The sequence below is a fragment of the Rhinolophus sinicus genome, linkage group LG02, assembly GCF_036562045.2.
Source record: "Rhinolophus sinicus isolate RSC01 linkage group LG02, ASM3656204v1, whole genome shotgun sequence".
Lineage (NCBI taxonomy): Eukaryota > Metazoa > Chordata > Mammalia > Chiroptera > Rhinolophidae > Rhinolophus > Rhinolophus sinicus.
In genome coordinates, this window is record NC_133752.1 from 99152879 (window position 1) to 99177445 (window position 24567).

General features: G+C 39.2%; 1 protein-coding gene across 1 annotated transcript in view; it reads right to left on the minus strand.

Moving 5' to 3' along the window:
• The window catches only part of CDC123 (cell division cycle 123), a 61827-nt gene that overhangs the window by 26786 nt on the left and 10474 nt on the right, over positions 1-24567 (minus strand). Inside the window, exons 3-6 of the mRNA XM_019710265.2 lie at positions 24255-24312; positions 23965-23997; positions 19492-19587; positions 17345-17451 (exon numbers count right to left, since the gene is read on the minus strand). Coding sequence (XP_019565824.2) covers positions 17345-17451; positions 19492-19587; positions 23965-23997; positions 24255-24312 — 294 coding nt within the window. The remainder of the gene's footprint in view (positions 1-17344; positions 17452-19491; positions 19588-23964; positions 23998-24254; positions 24313-24567) is intronic.

A 24567-nucleotide genomic window follows, 5' to 3' on the forward strand; every position in this document is an offset into this window, starting at 1 on the left:
TAAGCACCCCAAAACAGGACACTAATTGGAATTCAGAGAGCACATAGTAAGCACTATTCAATGCTGGGCATTACCCTAGGCACCCTGAAATGTCACGTCATTAACCCTTAAAACAACCCTATGAGCTACTATAAATCTCTACTGTTCTATCAAACAAGCAGCTAAGACCCAGAAAAGACCAACTGAGTGACCACGCCAGGACTGTAACTCCCGCTGTGTAACTGCAGATACACACTGCAGCCCTGCTGGTTTTCAGTTCTCATGGTGTTCTTCATTATGGCTGAACTGGAAGTCTCTGCAGACATTAACTCTGCCATCTAACGCCACACACAATTCATCTAATTCTTCTCCCACATGCCATTTAAAAAGGTATCCTAGAATTTTTCATGCCTCCATTAAGTATACTGCTTCCCCTCCTCTAAGAATCCTCCGTTTCATGAACAATTTTTCACACTGTTTATTAAAGGTCTACCTAAGGAAGGCCTGGCTGGGCACTGGGAATGCTAAAATGACTAAGAGTCCTTGCCCTTGAGGTCAGTCTGGTGAGGAAAGCCTAACAAGTAGATGAAGAATTTCAAAACACTGAAAATACTGTGCTAACACAAAGCAAGAGCTGATTAGCTCTGTTGGGGGGACGGGAGTCAAGAAGCCTTCACTCAACAGGAAGAGCAAGGTCTGCGTTTAAGGCGAGGGAAGTGTGTGCTGAGGCAGGGAAGGTGACATGTGTCAAGCAGTATCACAGAATTAACAGAGAGCAGGACCAATGGAGTGTAGAATGCAAGGGGAGAATTACCAAAAGGTGAAGTCAGGAAGAAATTTTGGACAAGGAGTCTCCAGATCACGAAGGGTCTTGTTTGATTACCGAGGGAAGTCATACTTAATTATGCAGATAATGGGGAGCTAGAAGAAGTTTCACAGCAAGAGGGAGATCATTCCATTCAGGCTTTAGGACTATCGATCCCAATGGCAATGGTACTGGATAGCTCCGGGAAGGTGGCCAACTGGAGGCAGAGACTAGCTGGGAGGCTGCTTAAAACAGTCCTGGGGATACAGGAGGGCCTGACAGGCGATGGGAGTGGAGAGGGAGAGGGGAAACACAACGTGGAGCTATTTTGGAGCCAGAGTCACATTTCTTGGTGACTGACTGAAACTGAGGGACAGGGGAGAGTTTAGGACGAGTCTGGGGGTCTGGCTTTGTTTGATGACTCACTGGGTGGCGACGGGAAGGCTACTCACTGAGGCAGAGGAAAAGCAGGTGACACGGGATGAGGAAAAGAAGGGAGACAATTATGTTTGCGTGTGTAGAGTTGGCGACATCCTAGAACCACACAGAGATGTCTAATAAGCAACTGGAAACTCAAAAGACAGGGAGGAGCTCAAGAGAATTATCTGGAAGTAATCATCATATGGGGGTATAAGAGCTCAAGTCAAAAAAGCAGACCTGATCACTTCAGGTAGATGACAGAATCCTGGAGAATACTGACAATGAAAGAGTGAGCAAAACTTGCAGTCGAAGAGATATTTTTTATAACACACAAGCAAAACAAAAAATATCTTTAAAGATGTCTTAAGCAGCATACAAGTAAAATTGAGTTTGAAAAGCTTTTAAATTTCCCTGAGTATTTAATTAGGTTGAAATTCTCTGTGATCCTTTATGTTTTATACTACAAACAACAGCAATTGTAATTTATTTGGCTGCCTGAAAATCCTCAGGCATAAGATCTTTTATTCTGACTAGTAATGGGGCACTGACTAGTATAATCTGAATTACAAAGAAAGGTACACAGAGGTTGCTTTGCTAACGTGGCTTCTCTGTTAGTGCACAGGCACCAGATGAAGCATCTAAGCATCTTAAGTTTGCAACAATCTGAGAGAGTGCTATTATTGTCCACATTTATCACATGAGGATACGAGGTGAAAGATCAAGTAAGTGGTGGCGAGCACATTGAGCCACATGCTGCACATTTCCCTCTGGGATGAAGGTTCTAGAAATGCTGTTAAAGCTCTCAGATATCAATTTAAAAAACCAACAAACAAAACCCCACATACAGTGTCAGGACTTTAGGCTCAAGCACTACCACTGCTAAAAAAGAGACCTACCATTAAGCAAATCCTACCTCCACAATATAACACGAATCTTCCAAAAGAACAATTTGTAAAACTTCTGTTTTTATACATTCAAGCACACACTGATGCTATTTTAAGATCTCATTTTCTTCACAAAGCAAAAATCCCTTCCCTCAAATCAAACCAATTTAAAGGTACGTTACCCTGAGGAGTTATAATCTAAAATCAGAAAACTAGCTTTTAATTTACTTAAAAATGTTTTAAATAAAAATTCACCTCATAGATTGTTTTATGTTAATCAAAATTAAGGTCGTGAACTGTCAAGTTAGTAAAAATTAACAATTATTTTTATCCTTAAAAAAACCCCACCCTTTTCCCTCAGGATGAGCAGACCGATAAGCATGAAGCACATTTCTGAAGTTCTCTGCTATCCATTTTCTAACATTTCAGAAAATTATGCTTGGCATGGCTTGGACAGAGACAAGCGAAACATCCTGCATTTCTACTTCTACATCAGGCATAGAGGAAAATGTTCCAACGAATATAAAAAAAGACAACGGGCAGAGGTTTTAAAATATCAGGATACTAGCATCACATGATCTTGGAAAAGTCAATTAACTTCTCTAGCTGGATGTTAGTCGCCTCAGCAGTAAACTGGGAGATAGAATTAGGTGATTTCTGAAGTTCTCTGCGCAAATTTGTAGACAACTTGCCAGGTCTAATGTTTTCCTTTTCTTCCTTTCTGTTTTCAGTTAACCAATGAACCTTACACATTGAACTTCAGGATGTCAGAGTTTCTAGAATACAAGTTTGAAAACAAATGTACATTAGAATGGACCTAAGCTGTTCTCTCAAAATACATTCCAGGACATTTGACCCAGTCCCTCGGGTCCAAAATGGAGACCAGACACACACATCGCAGAAAAGGTGATTCTGAGCAGTATCTCCAGTCCTAAAACTAAGAGGTTCTTGGGAAAATGGATATGAGATGCCTGTTGGCCCATTCTAGGCCCCTTCAGTGGACCTGCACCATTCTTGGGGAAATGAAGAAGCAAGGAAAAGGGAGAAGCGTCTAGTCTGAGCAGCTGGTAGCCCAAGCTGGTCTTCAAACCATGGCTTCAGCTGAAAACTGTCAGTCAGGCTCGCCTAAAATCCAATAAAGTCACCACAGTATTCAGCAACTTTGCAGCTGCTACAAAGTGGCCACTTTGCACAAAACCTCCTGTGGTTAAAACAAAATGAATTCGAAATCCTTGATCATTTCAAAAGATTCCCTCACCTTTTATTTCTATTTTTACAGCTTGAACATTTTGATTAATAAAATGCTAATTATTTTACAAATTCTATTATAAAAATTCTTTATCCTTAAAACATTTTTCCTCAACATCTTTTTAAATTCTAAATGAAAACATGAGAAACCGTGTTAAAAAACCATACCGTATTATGAGGGATAAAAGATGTGATAAAGAATTTTTCATAAGCGACAAAAATGTTCACAATACAGTATACTTTTAAATAATAAAAAGGTCACAAAACTATACACAGTACAGTTTCAATTTTAAAACTTACATTGGAAAATATAACACAATGATAAGTATCAAAATGTTAACAATGGTTCTTCAGCAGTAACCGTTAGTTCCTTCTGTTGCTTAACTGTGTAGTATTGCCAACACTGTATTTATCAAATCGAACATATACTACTTCTACTTTGAGGAATTTAAAATACATTACCTTTAAACTTGAGGAATTTAAAAATATATAAAAGTACAAAGTACGTATGTGTTGCTTTTATAATAAGCCAATTCAAGTTTACTTTAAAAGTTAGCATTTTAGCTTCCAACTAACCAATAGTTCACTTTCATGCTAAAATTGAACCAATTGTCTATCTTTTCTTAATTTAAATGTATCTGAAAGATAGAAGGGAGATGGAAGGTGAGAAATGACAAAGGAATTCAAATAAACAAAATAACAAAGCATTATCTTAATGGTTAATGTAGTAACAACTACTGCCGTTTTCATTTTTGAAATGTGGTTTTAACCACATTTTTGGTAAACAGAGGATAGTGCTTATTAATATAGCATTCTAAATAAAACAAGCTGGATTAAGGTTCTCTATCTACTTGTTTTAAAAACATTAGAGGAAAACCAAAGGAATGATTCTAAAACACAGGTCTTCATTATGTATTTTTTTTAATCCTCCTGTATTCCTACAAATATTGATTTCAATTGTGGGTTAATCCTCTTATTGCTACTTTAACATAGGTATACCTTTTAATATATATTTGCATTCCACTATCTCATAACATTATTTTTAAAGTGTTGATTAGTTTAACATTTAATGTTTTAAAAACCTGACTAGTTTCAGAAGGTAGAAGTGAGAACACATGTGGCATGTGAGATTACTGTACAAGGCTTTTTCTTACTAAAAGGATTAACCAGGTGGCCAAGTATCATTCCTCAAAGGAGAGAAGTGCAGAGCCATCCAGTTAAGACTGAATGTAAAGGTCAGTAACAATACTACCAGAAGCTCAGCCAAAATATTGCAAAGGATGTTGTGTGTGGATATGTAAGCTCCATTTACATTCTGGAGGAGGTAGGTTTTAAAAGTAAAAATGAGTAATATAATTAGAATATAAACAGCACGTGGATTTTTACAATCCTTATATAAACAAATGGTCTCAAAACTCCAGGTTGGGGGGCCAGCCCGGTGGCTCAGGCGGTTAGAGCTCAATGCTCCTAACTCCAAAGGCTGCCGGTTCGATTCCCACATGGGCCAGTGGGCTCTCAACCACAAGGTTGCCAGTTCAATTCCTCGAGTCCTGCAAGGGATGGTGGGGAGCGCCCCCTGCAACTAAGATTGAACACGGCACCTTGAGCTAAGCTGCCACTGAGCTCCTGGATGGCTCAGTTGGTTGTAGCGCATCTTCTCAACCACAAGGTTGCCGGTTCGACTCCCGCAAGGGTGGGCTGTGCCCCCTGCAACTGGACCTGGAGCTGAGCTGTGCCCTCCACAACTAAGACTGAAAGGACAGCAACTTGAAGCTGAATGGCACCCTCCACAACTAAGATTGAAAGGACAACTTGACTTGGAAAAGAAAAAAAAAAGTCCTGGAAGTACACACTGTTCCCCAATAAAGTCCTGTTCCCCTCCCCCAATAAAACAAAATCTTAAAAAAAAAACTCCAGGTTGGGGGGAGGGTAGAAAAGGAAGGAAGGGACGGAAGGAGGGAGGAAGGGAGGGAGGAATAAAGAGATGGAAATTGGAAGGGAGGGAAGAAATCTTTAAACCATGGCTATTTACTCCATTGAGAATATTCATAGAAATAATACTAGCAGAAAATGTGAATATCCTAATAGAAACAAGGAAGTCTCTTCAGTTGCACAGAATTTTAAAATACTTATATATTAGTCCCTTTGGTGACTGAACCAAGAACACAGATGATGCAAAAATGTGCCTCTCCAATCATCATTTTCTCTCTTCTTTCCGTTTTGAACTTCTATTATATATATGTTAAACATTCTCATTTATCCAGTATGTCTCTTGATTCCAGAGTTGCCAATTCATTATCCTTCTGTGCTACATTTGGGGTAATTTCCTTGTATCTTATATTCAGAAAATGAATTATCTTCTTCAACTATGTCTTATTTGCACAGGTAACCAAATTTTTAATTTTAATAACCACATTTTTTCTAGAAGTTCTACTTCTAGAACTTTTGTTTGCTTTTCCCTAGTAACTTCTAAGAATTCTTATTTTTTTATGAGTTTGATCAATTAAGACATTTATTTTTTAGACTTCTGTTATTTCAAATTCAAACAGCTGTATCCTCTTGTCTACTGTCTGATCCTCAAACATGATGTACGGTTTCCTTGTGTTGTTTTCATTGTGAGCGCAGATTTAGTGGGGATTATTTCTTCTATGGGGTCCAAAGAGGCCTGGGGTACGAGGGTCTTCTCAGAGCACTTTAAGCAGGCATGTCCCAGGTGTGTCAATGGTAAAACCAGTCAGGCCTGATTTTTATGGTACTTTCTTAGTTTGGGAGTTCTTCAACCAGGCAGGTGGTTTAAATTTTGTACTCCAAGTTGACTGTTCAACCTAAGCCTGAGTTTTCAACTTAAAAAAAAAAAAAAAAAGAATCAAAACAAAACAAAAAAACTCCAAAGCCCAAGCAGTTTCACTGCTGTTTCCTTGTCTCCGTCTCTGTGGATTAATTTTTTCCTTGTTCATCCTTTCCTGAAGGTGCACAGGGATCTCTTTTTGAATTCCTCGCTTCATTTTGGCTTAATGCTCAGGCGCCTGTCCCTCTAAAGCAGGGGTGTCCAAACTTTTTTCAACATTTTTCACCAAGGGCCATATGCGGTAAAATACACAAACAGCCGGGCCACTCACTCGAGGTGAAGTACGTATTGCCTCACCTGGTTTATTTAAGTAAACTAAATATATTTTTGGAATTTGCTGCGGGCCAATTAAAAATGGATTGCGGGCCGCAGTTGGCCCACGGGCCGCAGTTTGGACACCCCTGCTCTAAAGGTACTAAAACCTATGCTCCTTATCAGTTTAGACACCACCCCAAAAAACTTATCAACCTAACCCTCTGGTTCTCAACCAAGAAACAGAAAGCCATTTCTTGTACCTGGGATTGCCTTTTATTTCTTGTGAATTAAGCTGTGCATTTCAATTTTTATGTTCTATTTTATATTTTACCCAGCACTTCAAGATGTTTATAACAGAAGATTTTTCAAGTTATCTTAGTCTGCCATTTAGTTAAAACCAGAAATTAATGGTCAGTTTCTTACGTAACTACAAAGAAGAACATTTTGAATTTCTTTTTTTTTTTTCTTTAAAGTTTACTGGGGCAACAATTGTTAGTAAACTTACATACATTTCAGGTGTACAATTCTGTAATACATTATCTGGGTCTCACAATGTGTGTTCACCACCCAGTCAGTTCTCTTTCCATCACCATATATTAGACCCCATTTACCCTCTTCTAGAACCCCACTCCCCCCGCCCGTTACCCTCCGGTAACCCTTAAACTCTTGTTTATGTCTATGAGTTTTTGTTCGTTCAGTTGTCTTGTTCTTTTGTTGTTTTCGGTTTATATACCACATATCAGTGAAATCATATGGTTCTATTTTGAATTTCATGTGAAGATTCTTGCCAACCTGAACAGCAATAATTACCACTTAATAGCCATCTTCATGTGCACTTGGAAGCATATTTTAAAAAATAAATCCACTTCTAAAATGTTTCCCTGGTTTAGTAAGTATTTTATACTAACTTTGGAAGACTGCTTTGAAATTTTGAACAAGGCAGCAACAGAAGGTCATATTAACTCAAAGTTCATGATTTACAATCTAGGTCGAAAGGAGGCTCCTATGTTGCATTATAAACTCATAATTCTAGCAGAATAATTACAGTCCTCTAGCCAGCCATTAAAACTCCGAAATATACACAAATCTTATTAAGTAATGAATGCTACATAAACCACAATGTAAAGATACAATAAAAGATTTTTCAACTATTGGGGAAAGAAACAGGTCTACTCTGATGAAAGCTACTATAAAATTATGCTGTATATTTTTAATCCATTTTGAAATTATTACAGCCAGGAATTTTGGAAAGCAATGTTCTAGATCCAAATTAAAAAAAAAAAAAAAAAAAAAAAAACATAGGAGAGGAGAGGGAGAGGAGAGGGAGAGGAGAGGAGAGGAGAGGAGAGGAGAGGAAAGGAAAGGAAAGGAAAGGAAACAATCTTAGCCAAAATCTGCATGAGCTGTGCTTAGGTAGCACTGATGACAGATAGGAGTGTCACCTTTTTTGTCTTTTTTTCTCCCCAAGCTACTTCCCAAATCATTACTTCAACTTAAACATGGCTGTGTTTTCTGCCAGCCAAATGGGTCTTACTAAAAGCCATATTCATTATGCCCTAAACATGTCTTGAGATTGACATCCTTTTTCTGTGAACTTCCTAACTGTGGTCAACCCCCGTTTTAGCATGCCGTCCCGCACATTTCACCCACTGAAAGAGAACAAATGTTAATACATTTAATGACAATGATGCATGTGTATGGAATTCGGGGAGCATGGACAATCAGAAAAGTATGGATGGTGCATATAGAAGATAAGGTGGAATGTGTCCTGTGCTGTTATGAGGAAAGAAGAATGAGAAAGGATCCATGGAAATGCACTGTGATGAGCTGTGCTACAATTAAGAAACATACTGTGCAAGAAAAAGCTGGATGGAGGTTGAAACAGGAGAGGACTCTAGTGACGGACACGTCAGTTGAAGATGAGTCCTGTCTGCCGTGGGTAAGATGTGGGATCCGAGCACTGGTAATACAGATGTACAGTATCACCTACTCAGATTCTGGGAGTTCTGTCTCTGCTTTGGGCCAGTCAATGTGGCAGGAGTGGGAGGACGAGAATCACAGTATTAGTATATTTTCAGAATAATATCTACATGAATTTACTCTTGACAACCTAGGAATTACCTAAATCCATTAACTAAGATCACAATTTTGTCATTTGTATGAGTAATGAGAAAACCTCACCATTAAAGGTTTATAAAGTGGCAGAAAACAAAATCACGAATGCTTTAAAGTGGCATACCGCCCTAGATATTTACTAGGGCACAGTACTCACTGATAAGCTTTTCTAAAATGTTGCAAGGTTACAACATTATATCTCACAGTAAATCACTCCTGACTATAAGAAAGAGGTTTAAATCGTGGGCAGAAAATAAAGAAAAAATACAAAGCCGGGGGAAATGAAGCATCGGAGTTCTGGTGTTGTAACTTTTATTGCTCACCAGGAACCGAAATATGAGTTCTGGTACACAGATGCCATTTCTTCAGATTTCACTGGTGGCAGAGAAGAAAAGGAAAAAGGAAAATGATAATGAGTTAAGAGTGATTAGAGACAACCAAGATGGCACAGTACACGCTGCATTCACCTTCTCTCACGACCACCTCAAAATTACAACTAATCAACAAAACAACCATTACTGAGAATCGCCTAAAATCCAGCTGAACTGAAGCCTTTCAACTAAGGACGTGCAGAAGCCACCTCCAGACTGGTAAGAAGGAGGCTGCTAGATGCAGAATGGGGTGGTGCCACACCCGTGCGTCATCATTAAAGACCGGGAGGGACATTTCACCTGTGGGGGAACCCTCTACCCCTAAAGGAGGGAGAGATTCCAGCCCTACCTCAGCCCAGGGTTCCAGTGCCTAGGAGAGAAGCCCCGTAACTTCTGGTTGTGGAAAACCAGTGCAGATTGTGACTGAGTGAGACAGTGCGGCTACACTCACAGGCGTCCCTCTTAAAGGGACTGCGCACGGACTTTTCCACCAATGGAATCACCTGCTCTGAGCTCCAGCGCTGGGGCAGCAGCTGGAAAGGCGGCAGGGACAAATGGTGGGGAGTTGGGTTGTCTGGCTTGGGACGGGGGCTGGAGAGGCAGCTTTCTCCTGGATGGGGTAGCTGGCAGAGGACATTACTTCTTTGTTGAGCTCTCTCCCTTCCCGGCACGAAGACAGGCGGCTGCCATTTCTGAATCTTCGCAGTTTGTTCACCACGGTCCTGGCGATTCCAGAGCCAGCCCCGCCCAACTTTCGGGCACACCCATGCTGCTTTCAGTGGCTTTTTCGTGCAGACCACCTGCCTTGGCTCAAGCTGCAGACTTTCCTTGGGTCTCTCAAAGGTCCGCAAAACCCAGATAAGCAGCATCTGGCTTGAGCATGTCCTGTACCTCTCAGTGAGCAGCCGTAAGCCGGCACTCGTGGCAGCCGGCCTTGGTTCGCAGCTTGGCCTCTCAAGGTGCTTCTAAGCACAGCATGGGCAGCAGACATCTATGGATTTCTTTCTGGCACCTGCTGGGGGCCCCGGGTGGGGTACGGGCTGTGGCTGAAGTAGACCTACAGCAGATCCCCTCCTAGGTGGTCCTGGGGCTGGCACCCCTAGGGGCCAGCTTCAAAACGAGCTACAACATCACCCAGCTGCCTCCAAGTATGATGCACCCAGCAGGTGGATTGGCCAGGCACCAGGGCCCTGCTGAGGCAGATCGTGCTCCATAGGATCAGCCCCTGCACAACAACTCTTCCCCTGTAGTCAAGCCCAGTCCTCACAACCAGTGAGCCCAGGGTCAGTCCCTTCCACTGATGTGCAATTATCAACCAAGTCTCAACTACAAGAGGAGGGCACACACAACCCACTAAGGGACACATCTGGGGCACGTGGCTCAGGTGACCAGGAAGACTGTGCCACTGAACCCCACAGCACACCTACTATATAAGGCCACTCTACTAAGACCAGGAGGCATAGCAGCCTTACCTAACACATAGAAACAAACACAGGGAGCCAGATAAATTGGGGGAGACAAAGAAACAGATCCCAAATGAAAGAACAGAACAAAGCTCCAGAAAAAGAACTAAGCAAAACGAAGATATGCAATATATCAGGACGCAGAGTGCCAAACACTGGTTATAAGAATGCTCAGTGATCTCATAAAACGGGAGCTGGAAACCATGAAAAAAAACCACTCAGAAATAAGGGATACAATAATGGAAATGAACAAAATATTACAGGGAATCAACAGTAGATTAGATGAAGCAGAGGATCCAACCAGCGATGTAGAAGGTAGCAGAAAACACCCAACCAGAACAGCAAAAAGGAAAAAGAATCCAAAAAATTGAGGAGAGTTTAGGGAGCCTCTGGGACAATATCAAGTGTACCAACATTCACATTATAGGGGTACCAGAAGAAGAGACAGAGCAAGGAACTGAAAACCTATTTGAAGAAATAATGACAGAAAACTCCCCTAACCTGGTGAAGGAAATGGACATACAAGCCCAGGAAGCACAGAGTCCCAAACAAGATGAACCCCAAGAGGCCAACACCAAGACACATCATAATTAAAATGCCAAAGTTTAAACACAAAGAGAGACTCTTAAAAGCAGCAAGAGAAAACCAGTTAGTTACCTACAAGGGAGCCCCCATAAAACTGTCAGCTGATTTCTCAACAGAAACTTTGCAGGCAAGAAGGGAGTGGCAGGATATATTTCAAGTGATAAAAAGCAAAGACATACAACCAAGATTACCCAGCAAGGCTGTCATTTAGAATTGAGGGACAGATAAGGAGCTTCCCAGACAAGAAAAAGCTGAAGGAGTTCATCACCACCAAACCAGTATTACAAGGAATCTTAGAGGGACCTTTTTAAGGTGGGAGGGGGGGTTAAGGATGGGTGAAAGGGGAAGGGATTAAGAAGTACAGATTGGTTGTTACACACTAGTCACAGGGATGCAGGGTACAGCATAAGGAATATAGTCAGTAATATTGTGCTAACTAGATGTGTGCCAGATAGGTACTAGGTCTATCAGGGTGATAGATGGGAATGGGGTTGGGGGCAGGGTGACAAAGCTGAAGGCACTAAGAGATACAAACTGGTAGTTAATACAGTGTGGGGAATAGAATCAACAATGCTGTAAAGGTCATGTAAGGTGCCAGATGGGCACTGGACTTCTCAGGGGGATCACTTCATAAACTGTGTCCAAAGCTGAAGTAGAATAATACTGAATGTCAACTATAGCTAAATATATAGGTACATATAGTCACGGGATGTGGAGTACAACATAGGGAAGATAGTCGATGGTATTGTAACACCTATAGAAGATGTCAGAGGGGTAAGGGAGTAGCTTGGCGGGGGGGGGGGGTTATCCCTTTATCAGGGGTTTAAATGTCTAACTATTATGTTGCTTTGTACACCTGAAACTAATAAAAACAATAAAAACAAAATAAAAAATAAAATAAAATTTTAAAAAAGAGTGACTAGGTGTGTTCATTCTAATTTTTATAGATGTTTTCTTCAAAAAGATACAATCTGTTATCTTAAATTAAAACAACTTAAAGCAGAAAAATTGTCTAAATAAATAGGCCTTAAAAATCACAAGGTAGGGCTGACCCAGTGGCTCAGGCGGTTAGAGCTCCATGCTCCTAACTCCGAAGGCTGCCGGTTCGATTCCCACATGGTCCAGTGGGCTCTCAACCACAAGGTTGCCAGTTCGATTCCTCAAGTCCCGCAAGGGATGGTGGGCAGCGCCCCCTGCAACTAAGATTGAACATGGCACCTTGAGCTGAGCTGCCGCTGAGCTCCCGGATGGCTCAGTTGGTTGGAGAGCGTCCTCTCAACCACAAGGTTGCCGGTTTGACTCCTGCAAGGGATGGTGGGCTACGCCCACCCCACCCCCACTCCCCCACCCCCCCGCAACTAGCAACGGCAACTGGACCTGGAGCTGAGCTGCGCCCTCCACAACTAAGACTGAAAGGATAACAACTTGAAGCTGAACAGCACCCTCCACAACTAAGACTGAAAGGACAACAACTTGACTTGGAAAAAAAGTCCTGGAAGTACACACTGTACCCCAATAAAGTCCTGTTCCCCTTCCCCAATAAAATCTTTAAAAAAAAAAAATCACAAGGTCAAGGTTCTGTGAGGTCCAACTTACACACAGAATTTTACTCATGAAATTGTATGCTGCTGAATTTTAGGATTAATAACTAGTTTTGTGATAATCTTGAGGAAAAAAATGTACAAAAATTATGTTGAACATAACTGAGTTTAAATTACTAAGACAAGTGAAATTTCCTGACCTCTAGTCAAACCTATCTCGTTAGTCACGAGTCCCTCAGAGAAATAATTAACACATTAATTTTTCACTCACTTAGCCCTTTGTTCTAAATGCTAAGTGAACACCAGATCTTTCTTTTACCAAAGTGACAATCAGTAAAATAATTAATGAAAGCAGCCTTGTGACTCAATAAGTCTAACCACACAGAATGTTTGTTATCTAGGCAAATAATTCACTCAGCAAGTATAATGCTCACAGATTATGTTAAATATGTCTTATTTTGACTTCCATTTTTTGAAAGCTTCTTGTGTACAGTAACCATTTGAGGGACAAGAATACTTACCATTCTATCACAACGGCGGCAGGTAGTATGGTGGCCTACCCTCTTGCTCTTCCCAACCTTCATCCTTGCTAACAGATTGTGATTGCTCTTATCAGGAAGTACTTGTGTTCTGATGTGCCCTCCAGAGTCCCAGCGATGCCCGTGTTAACTAATCTAAGTAGTCCTCAAGGTGAGGGCCTGGCCCAGCAGAAGCAGGACAACCTGCAGATATTCTTGGGCCCCACTCCCAGCCCACTGAGTCAGAAACTCAGGGGTGGGACCAGCAATATGAGTTTTATCAAACTCCCCAGATGACTCTGATGTGTGCTGAAGTTTGAGAACCCCTGGTCTAAACCAATCACGGCATTTCTGTTCCCTCTGCCAACTCCTGGATGAGGCTAAGTAACTATCTATGTGACCAATGAACCTGACAGAGAGTCTCCTGGGAAGCTTCCAGAATGCTTTACTTGCTCACATACAGAGAAGAATGAGAGGAAATATACCCACCTCTCCTATTTTTAATTCAGACATTGTCATATCTCCATGGGATACCTGGAACTGCAGCAGCAATCTTATAACCAGTAGGATAAACCCAAACGCCAAGCCAGTAGCCAAGGATCACAGCAGGGAAAGACTGAAAGAACCTGGGTCCCGGTGACCGAGACAAGCTGCTGAATTAACCCTAGAAACACCCTATCTCCAGATTCCTTGTTAAATACTGTTTTTTAAACCCTATTATGTGTAAGCTGTTTTTAGTTGGCCTTCTATTGCAATCCTGACTATAACATCTGTTTCTTTTCAAGGCATGCCCCAAATAGTATAAACAACATTATCTCACTTTCATAACATTACATAATTTTATATATATATATATATATATATATATATATATATATATTATGTAATTATCTATTATAACATTCCACATTTTATTCTATTCTGTATTTTAATTTGAAGCATTGTGAAAAGGAGGAATTTATAACATTATTCACTGAAAATACAGAGAACATTTAAAATGATGCTATTGAAATTATATTCTAGTTTTGTTTCTACTAACTAGCTTGTGGGAACAAATTACCGAACAGATTTAGGCCTCAATTTTCTAACCGACAGAAGGAAAGGGACAGGCTAGGTCGTTAATATAATCCTGTTCAATGTAAAGAATTATACTCTTAATTTAATCTTTAAGGGGTCCTGAAAGGCCTCTGTGACAAAAGTCCACCTTCCATGAAACGTCCTAGGAATAAGGATTTTTATGTAGCAATAAGACTTGTTAACTGCTATGCAACTGAATACTGACAAACATTTCCATAAAAGGTGGCATAATAGTGCTGCCCGGCTAACAACTCAGTGCTTGGCACCAACTCCTGCCAATTCCCAATTATTTATATGAGAAGGATAGTACTCTGTGGGTAAACACTCCTAATCCAAGGCCTGAAATCCACTTGCTGATTTAACTTCATGCTAAAGTCAAAAATTACAAAATGCAGAAAAAACTACCTTCCACTGGAATTGTGGTTAAACTCATGTACAACAAAAGGAGAGATGGGCTAAGAGAGACAGCAGATCACTAAATTGCAAAGACAATTTAGAAAACCATCAGCCACAGAGAATCAAAAGTGATTTATAATTATTTTTGGGGAAAAAAGATGGCCTCATATTCATTGCAATTAACATTAAAGGTACATAAAAATCCGTATCGGATGAATTAACAGGTAAAGAATATTTTGTATGTAATATAGTTCAAGGCCTCTTCACTCTTTAAAGCATTAGATGTCAGGCGGCTTTGTAACGGAAGAAAAGATAGTCACAACTTCCTCTAATCAGAGGGTATCTCCTGGAATGAAAATGCCACTGCATTATTACTAAAACAAGGGCTACCAAACACCTAACAACACCTGTGTCAACACAACCTTAAAAGGTTGACAACTAAATGTCACAACCATATGGAGTTTTTTTCTGTAAATGAACAAGAAATGCCAATACAGGTAAAATCCTTTTATAATAAACTTGCAATACAGCCACATTCTTTTATTATTACTTAATTTCATTTTCTTTAATTAGTATAACAGTAAAACTATATGCCCAAGCTGTAGAACTCAGAAGCAAAAGAGTTGATGCACGACCCACATGGAGTGAATTTATTTTCTTCTGCCAGGCCCCTCTTCAAAAAAAGATCCGAGGCTGAAATGGGTGAATGGGCAGGGCAAATTCAACTGGATGGATGGAGAAGAAGTGGCATAAATAAACAGTATTTTCATCCCTGTTCACCGGCTTAGTTTCTAGATTTTGTGAGATGCTTTATTTTAGAGGTCAGTTTAAAGATTGGTTTAACTGTGATACTGGTTTGTTTAAGATGGGGAAAGACGAGAAATCTAGAAGAATAACTGCTATTTGATAACAGAAGGAAAGAGGCATAAAGACATTCCCACAGCTCAGCAGTGCAGGTGTGCTCTGCCTGTGACGAGGACAACAGAGTTGAGGCCTTTAGCGGTAAAGTAACTGGCAAAGGAAGTAATTTGTCCTAAGGAAAAATTAGGAAAGTGCACAGAGATTTAGCTCAAGGACATCCACTGCAGAACTGTACATAAGAATAGAGGGCCATATATAAGACCTGAAACAATAAACTGCATAGAAGAAAGCATAGGTATTAAACTTATGGACCTGGGTCTTCAAGAAGATTTTATCAATTTGACCTCAAAGGCAAGGGAAGTAAAAGCAAAAATAAATGAATGGCACTATATCAAACTCAAAAGCTTCTGCACAGCAAAAGAAACCAACCTAATAAGAGAAGATATTTGCAAACAACGCCTCCAATAAGGGGCTAATATCCAAAATATATAAGGAATTCATACAACTCAACAACCAAAAACCAAACAATCTAATTAAAAATGGTCAAGGCACCTGAACAGACATACAAATAACCAACAGATATATGAAAAAAATGTTCAACTTCACTAGCTATTCGGGAAATGCAAATCAAAACCATAATGAGATACCACCTCACACCTAATAGAATGGCTATCATCAAGAAAACAAGTAATAATAAGTGTTGGAGAGGCTGTGGAGAAAAAGGAACCCTCATACACTGCTGGTGGGAATGTAAATTGGTACAGCCACTGTGGAAAACAGTATGGCGGTTCCTCAAAAACTAAGAATAGAATTACTGTATGACCCAGCAATCCCTCTCCTGGGTATCTACCCAAAAAATCTGAAAACATTATCTGTAAAGATGTATGTACTCCTTTGTTCATTGCAGCTTTATTCACAGTGGCCAAGATATAAAAACAATCAAAGTATCTTTCAATAGATGATTGGACAAAGAAGATGTGGTAGATACATACAAAGGAGTATTACTTGGCCTTAAGAAAGATGAAATAGCACCATTTGCGACAACATGGATGGATCTTGAGATTATCATGCTAATTGAAATAAGTCAGACAGAAAAAGTTGAGAACCATGTGATTTCACTCATATGTAGGACATAAAACTGACAACAACAAACAAAAACTCAAGACACAGACAACAGTTCAGTGGTTACCAGAGGGTAAGGAGAAAGGGGAGCGGTAGAAGAGGGTAAAGAGGATTAAATATATAGTGACAAAAGGAGATCTGACTTTGAGTTGTGAACACACAATGCAATATAGATGATTTATTATAGAATTGTACACTTGAAATCTATATAATTTTATTAACCGTTGTCACCCCAATAAATTTAATTTTAAAAAAAGAATAGAGGACTAGTCAAACAAATTATGCTATAACTATCCAGTGGTATAGTATTAAGGTGATTTAAAATAATGATGCATTTAAGTATTTAATAACACATAAAGATGTTTGCTATATATTGGTAAGGGCAGAAATAGCCTACCAGGCAATATGAACTATATGATCCTGTTTTTGTTTTAAAAAAATTGGAATACCGTCAGAGACATATTTTTATGTATAGATAAAATTCTCCAAGTACATAAAACCAACTCTGGTGAGATCATGGGTGCTTTTACATTTCCTGTTTTTATTTAGCTATAGTTCCTAATTTTGTTTTTCTCTGATAAGCATATACTGGTTTTATAATAATAAGAAAATTACCAAAATATTTAACAGGCAGATATATAGAAAGACCTTGATATTTAGAGATACTCATTATATATCATTTACTGTAAAAAGAAAAATTTGCTTTAATATTTAATAGGTCATTTGAGAATATGAAATAGACTTGTTACAGGGAACAGTTGTTTACAATAGTTCTAGAACTAATGGAATTTCATCTGTAGAAAAACTCTCACAAGTACAGAGACTTCTGACGTGGAAGAACAAGAGACATACTTACGGCTGGGTGAAATCACGGGTGATGAAATCAGAACTCTTGAAAAGTAGAAAGATGTCGCTGAGGGTTTTACATTTCAGAGAACTATTCATTGCTATCCAGTACGCATCCTAAATAATAAAACACATACTGCTTAGTATATAGTCGAAGTTAGTTGCCATGAATGATGCTCAGGCCTATACACAAAAGCGATAATGCATATTACTTCAAGGGTTTAAAGAAACAAATCAGGTAAGAATTTCAGCTATACTGTCAAATGTCAAATTCTACTTGGAAACAATGCCTAGCATCACCACTACATGCTGACACTCAGTTACGAACACTGACATGTTAGGGTCTTCACCTTTTAGCTCAGGCCCAAGAACTGCCCTATGTTTTGCTTACTGGTGATGAAAGCAGGGGATCAAGAGGTATTAGAAACGCTGATGCTTCAGCTAGAAGATGAAGCTGTAAAGAAATAGCCTGACCAGCTACTCTGTAAGAAAAAGGAGGTCCTTGCCCTTCTTCCTGTTTCTGGGGAGTGATGGCTGGGACACCTGACTGTTGTGACCGTAGCAGTAAGGACTCATGTCTAATCAAATCTGCGACAGGAGCTGAAATATTCTAAACCACCACAATTTTAAATGGTAAATGTTTCATACATATGAACCAAAAAAATAAAAAATAAGAATGGCAGGCACAGCAGGCACAAAGCTCAGTGGAACATGCCTAAAAGTGATAAAATAGATACTCCTCCCATAGATAGATCAGACACAGAACAATAATATAATTTTGAAAAAATTATGATTGTAAAAAAAAATATATCCAACTATCCACGCTATGTGAAAGAAAGCACTGGCACATAGTAGGCACTCAATAAATAAAAAATGAATGAATAACCTAAAACTACAAATAATTACCCCATCTTAAGTGGAAAGCCTCAAACCAATTCAGTAATAAGGACCGATTCAAATTACTTCTCACATATAAACTAAAAACGAGCTTTGACAGCTTCTCTAGAGTAACTCCTTTATAATTTCTCCCAATGACAAAGATGATGAACATCTGGTTAAAGATGGCATATTGAACACAAAGATTTAACTCTAGTGAGACAACAGTATACATACAGAAAATCATGCAACTGAATAAACGAGACAATTACTAACTTCAGGGAAAACAAAATGTTGAACAGGAAAACGTAAATAACCATAGTACCGTAGTACATATCAGATGTGTACACAGTGTTTGCATAATCCTAAGGATTAGAAACACTGAATACTAATAGAATAAAAAGTCTGAGATTACTATACTGAGGGTAGAATAAACAGTAGTGAGGACAGGAGATGAAAGAGAGCTGAATCTTTCTGTTCTAGAGTAAGAAGTCAATAATAAATACCTCAAACTGAAGAATAACAAGAGAATATACTAAAATACTTGAACACCTCTGAAGAGTGGGAAATGATGAAGCAAAATGTATGAGAACCCGCTGATTTTTGTAGCAAGCTTCCAGATCTTTTGAAAATTTAAACTATGTATACGTGTAATTAATTTCAATAAGTAAAAATAAAAATTAGATTAAGTACAATTTGTCATTCATTTTAGAACAAGAGATAAGCACATGAGATGATTTTTGAAAATGTAATTAAGTCTTTGATTCTTTCAATGAGCTTTGCTGACATAAAATTTGTTTTCCATTGGATTAAAAAAAATAGGGAATTTTTTCAGACCTTAACTTTAAAAAAAATCTTGCCAATGCAATGTTAAAATAATAAAACACAATTGAAAAAGTATCAGTTGATTTCTCAAACTGCTCTATTTCTAGATCCTACAATATTTCAAGTTTTATTACTTTACAAAAGAGAAAAATTTCTCTGTTAAACTAAACACCTGAAGTATAGAAAAGGACAAAGTATGGATTTCCTTAGCTTTCTATAGCACGATCAGCACCATAGGAGGTTTCAACTGACTTTTGGCAAAATTGACGGTACTTTACAGAGCCAGGAAAGTGTACTGCAAAATCAGAAAATAAAGTAACAGGGAGAAATAAAAATAAATGTCCCAGTATTTTCTCTAGAATGAGGAATATAATTAGACCCTATATGGGAATATAAAATGTAATGAATAGCAAAGCAATGAATATGCAAACAATGAGATTGACTAATGTGTCCTACCCGTGGGGCACTCCAGTTAAGCTTAGGAAACACACTGCCCCCCAGGGAATTGATAGCTTCTTGGACTTTAGTGGTGAACTCAGGAAATTCCGGTGCCTACAAAGAGAAAGAAGAAAATATTTGGGCAAGTCAATATCATCACAATAAATACAGAAATCAAAATCTCAAGGTTAAACTATTTAGGGTATTAAAGGGGAAAAGTGTCCAAATGTCCCTTTCCAAAACAATTAAAATCCACAAAGCTAAAGAGACAGATGTCACGAGGCATCTGGGGATGTGAGGAAGGAATCAGTACTTATTTATTAAGTGAAAAGAGACAGATGGGATGTCACCGACTCTCAGAAATAATATCTCACGTTGAAAGGCCCAGAAGCCTTTGCATTTGCAAGAAAAGATTCTTGGACATATCCCCACAAGTCCTCATGAGAATGAGAAATAAATTATGTAGTTAACTGTATTTAAACACTGCTATTTCCAGACAAGTTTTAATATAAACAAAACTCAAAAATAGGACCTTGGTGAAATTAAACTGTTCGTTCCAGTTTGGTTGATTTTAAAATGCATATGTTATATAAGCAAGGAACCAAAACATTCTAAGTATCATTTCAATCAGGAAGGAAATAGAAATACAGCTGTGAAGGAACTTAAAAGTGTTCAGTATTATGCTCTGCCTCGAGCCTGTCACTATGACTGTAGCAAACAAACGTAGAGAAAAGGGAAGTAAGAGGCGTGAAGAGGAGAGACAACACACAAGTATTAAGTCTCTACTGTCACATTATCCCTTTGTATTTGCTGCCCCCTGCTGAGCAGCTGCAAAGTCTGAAAAAGTCCTGTAATGACAAGTTCTTCCATTGGAGGGAGGGACGTGGGAGTCAGAATAGGTCTAGAATTCGCTACACTACACACTGCAAAGATAAATAAATCAAATAGCGCATGCTAACCCCCAACATCTAAACCAATTATGACAGCGGCAAAACTGTGACAAGAATCTGAGAAACAGACCAAAAACCGTTACGTTCAAAAAAGTGGTAATATATCCCCCAAACTAGACAGCAGCTTTAAGCAACAAGGCTAGTGAGTAATGATGGGAGACGAGGCAGGCCAGACGGCCCTTCCTTTTGCTATGGATGCACAGAATCTCCAGACTGCTTAGCAGCATCTTTCAGTTGTGTGACAGCCCGCCCTATATCTATCTTCCGTCTGACTTCCTCAGCTTAAACATACGAAATTAAACGCCAGCAATTTAGAGTAACAGCCTTGAGTCCTTCATTTTCTATTCGCCTCTCCCCATCAAAAGGAATTATGATTTATGCTAAGCCAACATTTCTTTACAATCCCCTAAAGTTGCTGATTTAGCTCCTCCAGAGCTCTATCCACAAAAACACTTATCTAAGATCTGCATTAGCAGTAATTTTGATTAAATGGCAGTTGCACAAATTTTACAACATGAAGGGATTCAATCTTCAAAGATAAAACAATTTAATTTTCCTATCCCATAAAACTTCACATATAAGGACTGCTTTAAATTTATGTATTATGTTTTAAAAGAGGTGACTGGTTCCCTAAACCCTCAAATTATTGAACTTGAAAAAATCCTCCCATAAGGACTCTAATTTAAATTACAAAAAGTTGACGCATTCTAAAGAAAAATCTGTGCTTCAGTGGAAGACTAGTGTCTACATACAGACCTCCCTCCTGGGTTATCTGATTCTAGCTCGGTCTGTAGCTATTCTACAACTTGGTAAACTGCAGGTAAGCATAACAATGAAAAGCTATTTCTATGGCCATGAAAATTCTATCCTGGTAGAAATCCAGTTGTCTTCCCTCCCACCGTTGAGGGAGGAAAAACCAGTTTTGTCTCATTTGCATATACATTTCAATATTCCTAATCTATGAATGTCTTTCTTTGTTCTTTGATTCTCTTTGAACCAGGTATAACATTTGCCTGGTTCCCTCATGAATGAAATAAAACCTTCAAAATGTGTTAGTTTTATATCTATACAGATGTCACGATTCTACCTCCTCTATCTGAAAATTATCTTTTAACAGATTTTAAGCTCCTGGCTCAACCAGTGGATTTTAAATTTACATAACACCTCAGTTGTTTGGGAAAAGGTTCCATTCTAAGCGGGATAAAATCCACACTTTAATCACATATACAGACTTTCTATGATCCAGACTCACCTGTCTTTTGAAATTACCCACCACCGCATCCCGGCACCACACCCATCCAGAAAGGGTGTCTTTTTAACATTTTTTTAAATCATAATCCAAACATTCAACAATTTGGCATACTTGACCCAGACCTTTAAATTTCTTAAGGGAAGAAACTGTACGAAGCTCTTTGCCTCCTTGCTCTCGTCCCTAATCCTTCTCCCCAACAACAGGCAACACCAGTACAAAGTGGGGTGACCCTTCTGTAGTCATGAGTTCATACTTACGATATGTGTGCCTGTCATTAAATACATTTTAAAATGTTAGCGTAAGTGCTGCTTCTGTTGTTATGCACCTTTCATGACCCTGACAGTTGTGAAGCGTCCAGGGCAGTTATTCTGCACAACTTCCCCAGCACAGAGCTTGCTGGGTGATTCCTCCTTCAGGGTCGTCGTGCAGGGGATGTGTCCATGGTGCATCCTATCAGACAATGTAGGTCTGCCATCCTGACAAGGTTAGCTTTGATCGCTTGGCTGCCAGCTCTTTCCATTGGGAAGTTACTATTCTTCCTTTTGTAATTAATAAGTAATTTTGGTGGAGATACTTTGAGAAGACGCAAGTGTCCTCTTTTTTATCAAATACTCACCCATGAGTTTTAACATCTATTCCATCAATTACTACTGTGATAGCTGCCAAATGGTGATTTCTAATTCTATCATTTCATCTACATTTATTAGTTGGTCCCTTTTTCACTATAAAGAAGGGCTTTCGCCTCTGCTCCATTGATTTAATTGAATCATTTACTGCCGTCAGTATGGCTTCATGGATTCTAATTTTAGTCAGTGATCAGACTCCATCACTGTCGCTCTTTGTTGCGATGCTCCAATTACTTGGCCAGCCGAGTCAAGCTGGCTCCAGGAACCTTTCTGTCATGTGCCCATCATGCTTAGATTACTTCCTCACTTCCGAAACAAGTTGTTTCAGGCTCATCTTCGCTTTCCTGCCCCGTCTTGAGTTTCTCCATGGGGCTTGGATTCCTTTTCATGGAGAATGGCATTTAGAAACCAAGATCAGGACCCTAGGAATGCTCACTGCTGCCATAACATCCTCTGTCACCGCGTCTAGACCTTAGCAGACTTTGGTAAACAGACACACACACACACGCATATATATTCATTTCTGTATCTACCTACCTATGTTTAAAAACATGAGTTGATACTGATGATCCTTACCACTTTGAAGGTCCAGGTCAAATGTCCCTTCTCCCTTTCAGTATGTCGAGAGCCCCTCAGTTGTAACTGTTCTCTGTTCTGACACACTTTGTCATCTCCCCCCAAAATGGGGCATCTTTCCCCACTGGTTCATAAACTCCGATGGCAGGAATCAATCAGTCACCCTTGTCTACTTCACAGAACCCACCGCAGTACCCTGGGCACAGCGGGTAACTACAGGCATGCTGGAAAGAACAGAGTGCTCATAAAAGGCGACTGACTGACCTGTATGACATCCAGAGTAAAATAAAATATGCAAACTTCGCCTTTCTCAGTATGTTGGCATGTTCTTTATACCTAAGGGAATGCATCAGCTTAGGCATCTCCACTTTTTTTTCTTGTACCCTGGAAACCACATCTCTTTCATTAAAATAAACAGAAGTATCTACTTATTAGGAATTGCATTAGAATATACCTTCCCCTAAAACTAGTTTCCTTTATTGTGCCTTTACATTTTATAAAAACCTTTCTCTATTATCTCAAGCAAGGTATGACGAGTTTCACTTACCTACTTTATTTCTAGAAATGCATTTATACTTCATTCATTCCTTTAAGAATGCTTTTATAAGTTAAATTTCACAACAGCACTCTTATCCTGAAAGACTGTAATATGTTCGATCAACTTTTACATTTTTATACAAGCTACTGATTAATGTCAGAAACTCTATTCTCACTTGAAAGAAACTAATTTTTATGCAATTTAAATATACTTGACTACGTAAATACAGATTTTTCCTTTAATTTAGGTTCCACGGATCTAGGAACCTCAGAGTTTACTATTAGACTTGATCCCTTCTTTCAGGGCTTCAGAGAAACAAGTCAAAGCATCAATTATGCAATTATTTCCTTTGTAATCCCACGGGGAAAAAGGGCAGCCATGTTTGCCTGTATGATTCATGTTATTTTTCCAAATAATACATACATAACAGCCAACACAGAAAACAATATTTGAAATGGTAAGTGAGAATGTAGAGACACACGCACTAAAACCCTACGGCCCCCTGTGTGACAGAGTGAGGCTGTCCCCACGTGGGCACTCCGCTCTTACCGTAAGTGTGGCCGTGTTCTCATCATCCGACCACTGCATGGAGAAAAGGACAGAAACAAAACGTTAAATGTGGACAGTGCACTGGACCTCCAGAAGACAGCGTTACAATCTAGAAATGATGCCAAGTATCTTCTTCTGAACACAAAGCATACATAAGTAAAAGTGTAAGTCAAAGTGAGATTTTCGTGTAATTTCTCACTTTATTGAATATATGCTAAACGTCAGAACCACGTCTGAGATCATTTAAATTAGAACAGTCTATAGAACAGAGCACTTCATTCTGAACCAACCTGTATTTCTTCTGCCTCATCATCACTGTCTGGCTGCGAACGTGTTGGTGGATCCTCTCTAGAAGACCATAAAGCAAAAGTTAACCAAGAAAAGGGCTTTCGTACCATGCAGTCATAATTTCAGGTGTACTGAGATATAAAAAAAACAGCCTTAGATTGGAGGGTGATATTAGGAAAAGTTCACCTTTTTTTTTTATTAGTTTCAGGTGCACAAGACAAAGCAAAACTTAGACGTTTATCATTTATATCCCTCACACTGTGTGAACCCCCCTCCCCCCATCCACTATCCCTCTGTACATTCCCCAAATTAATT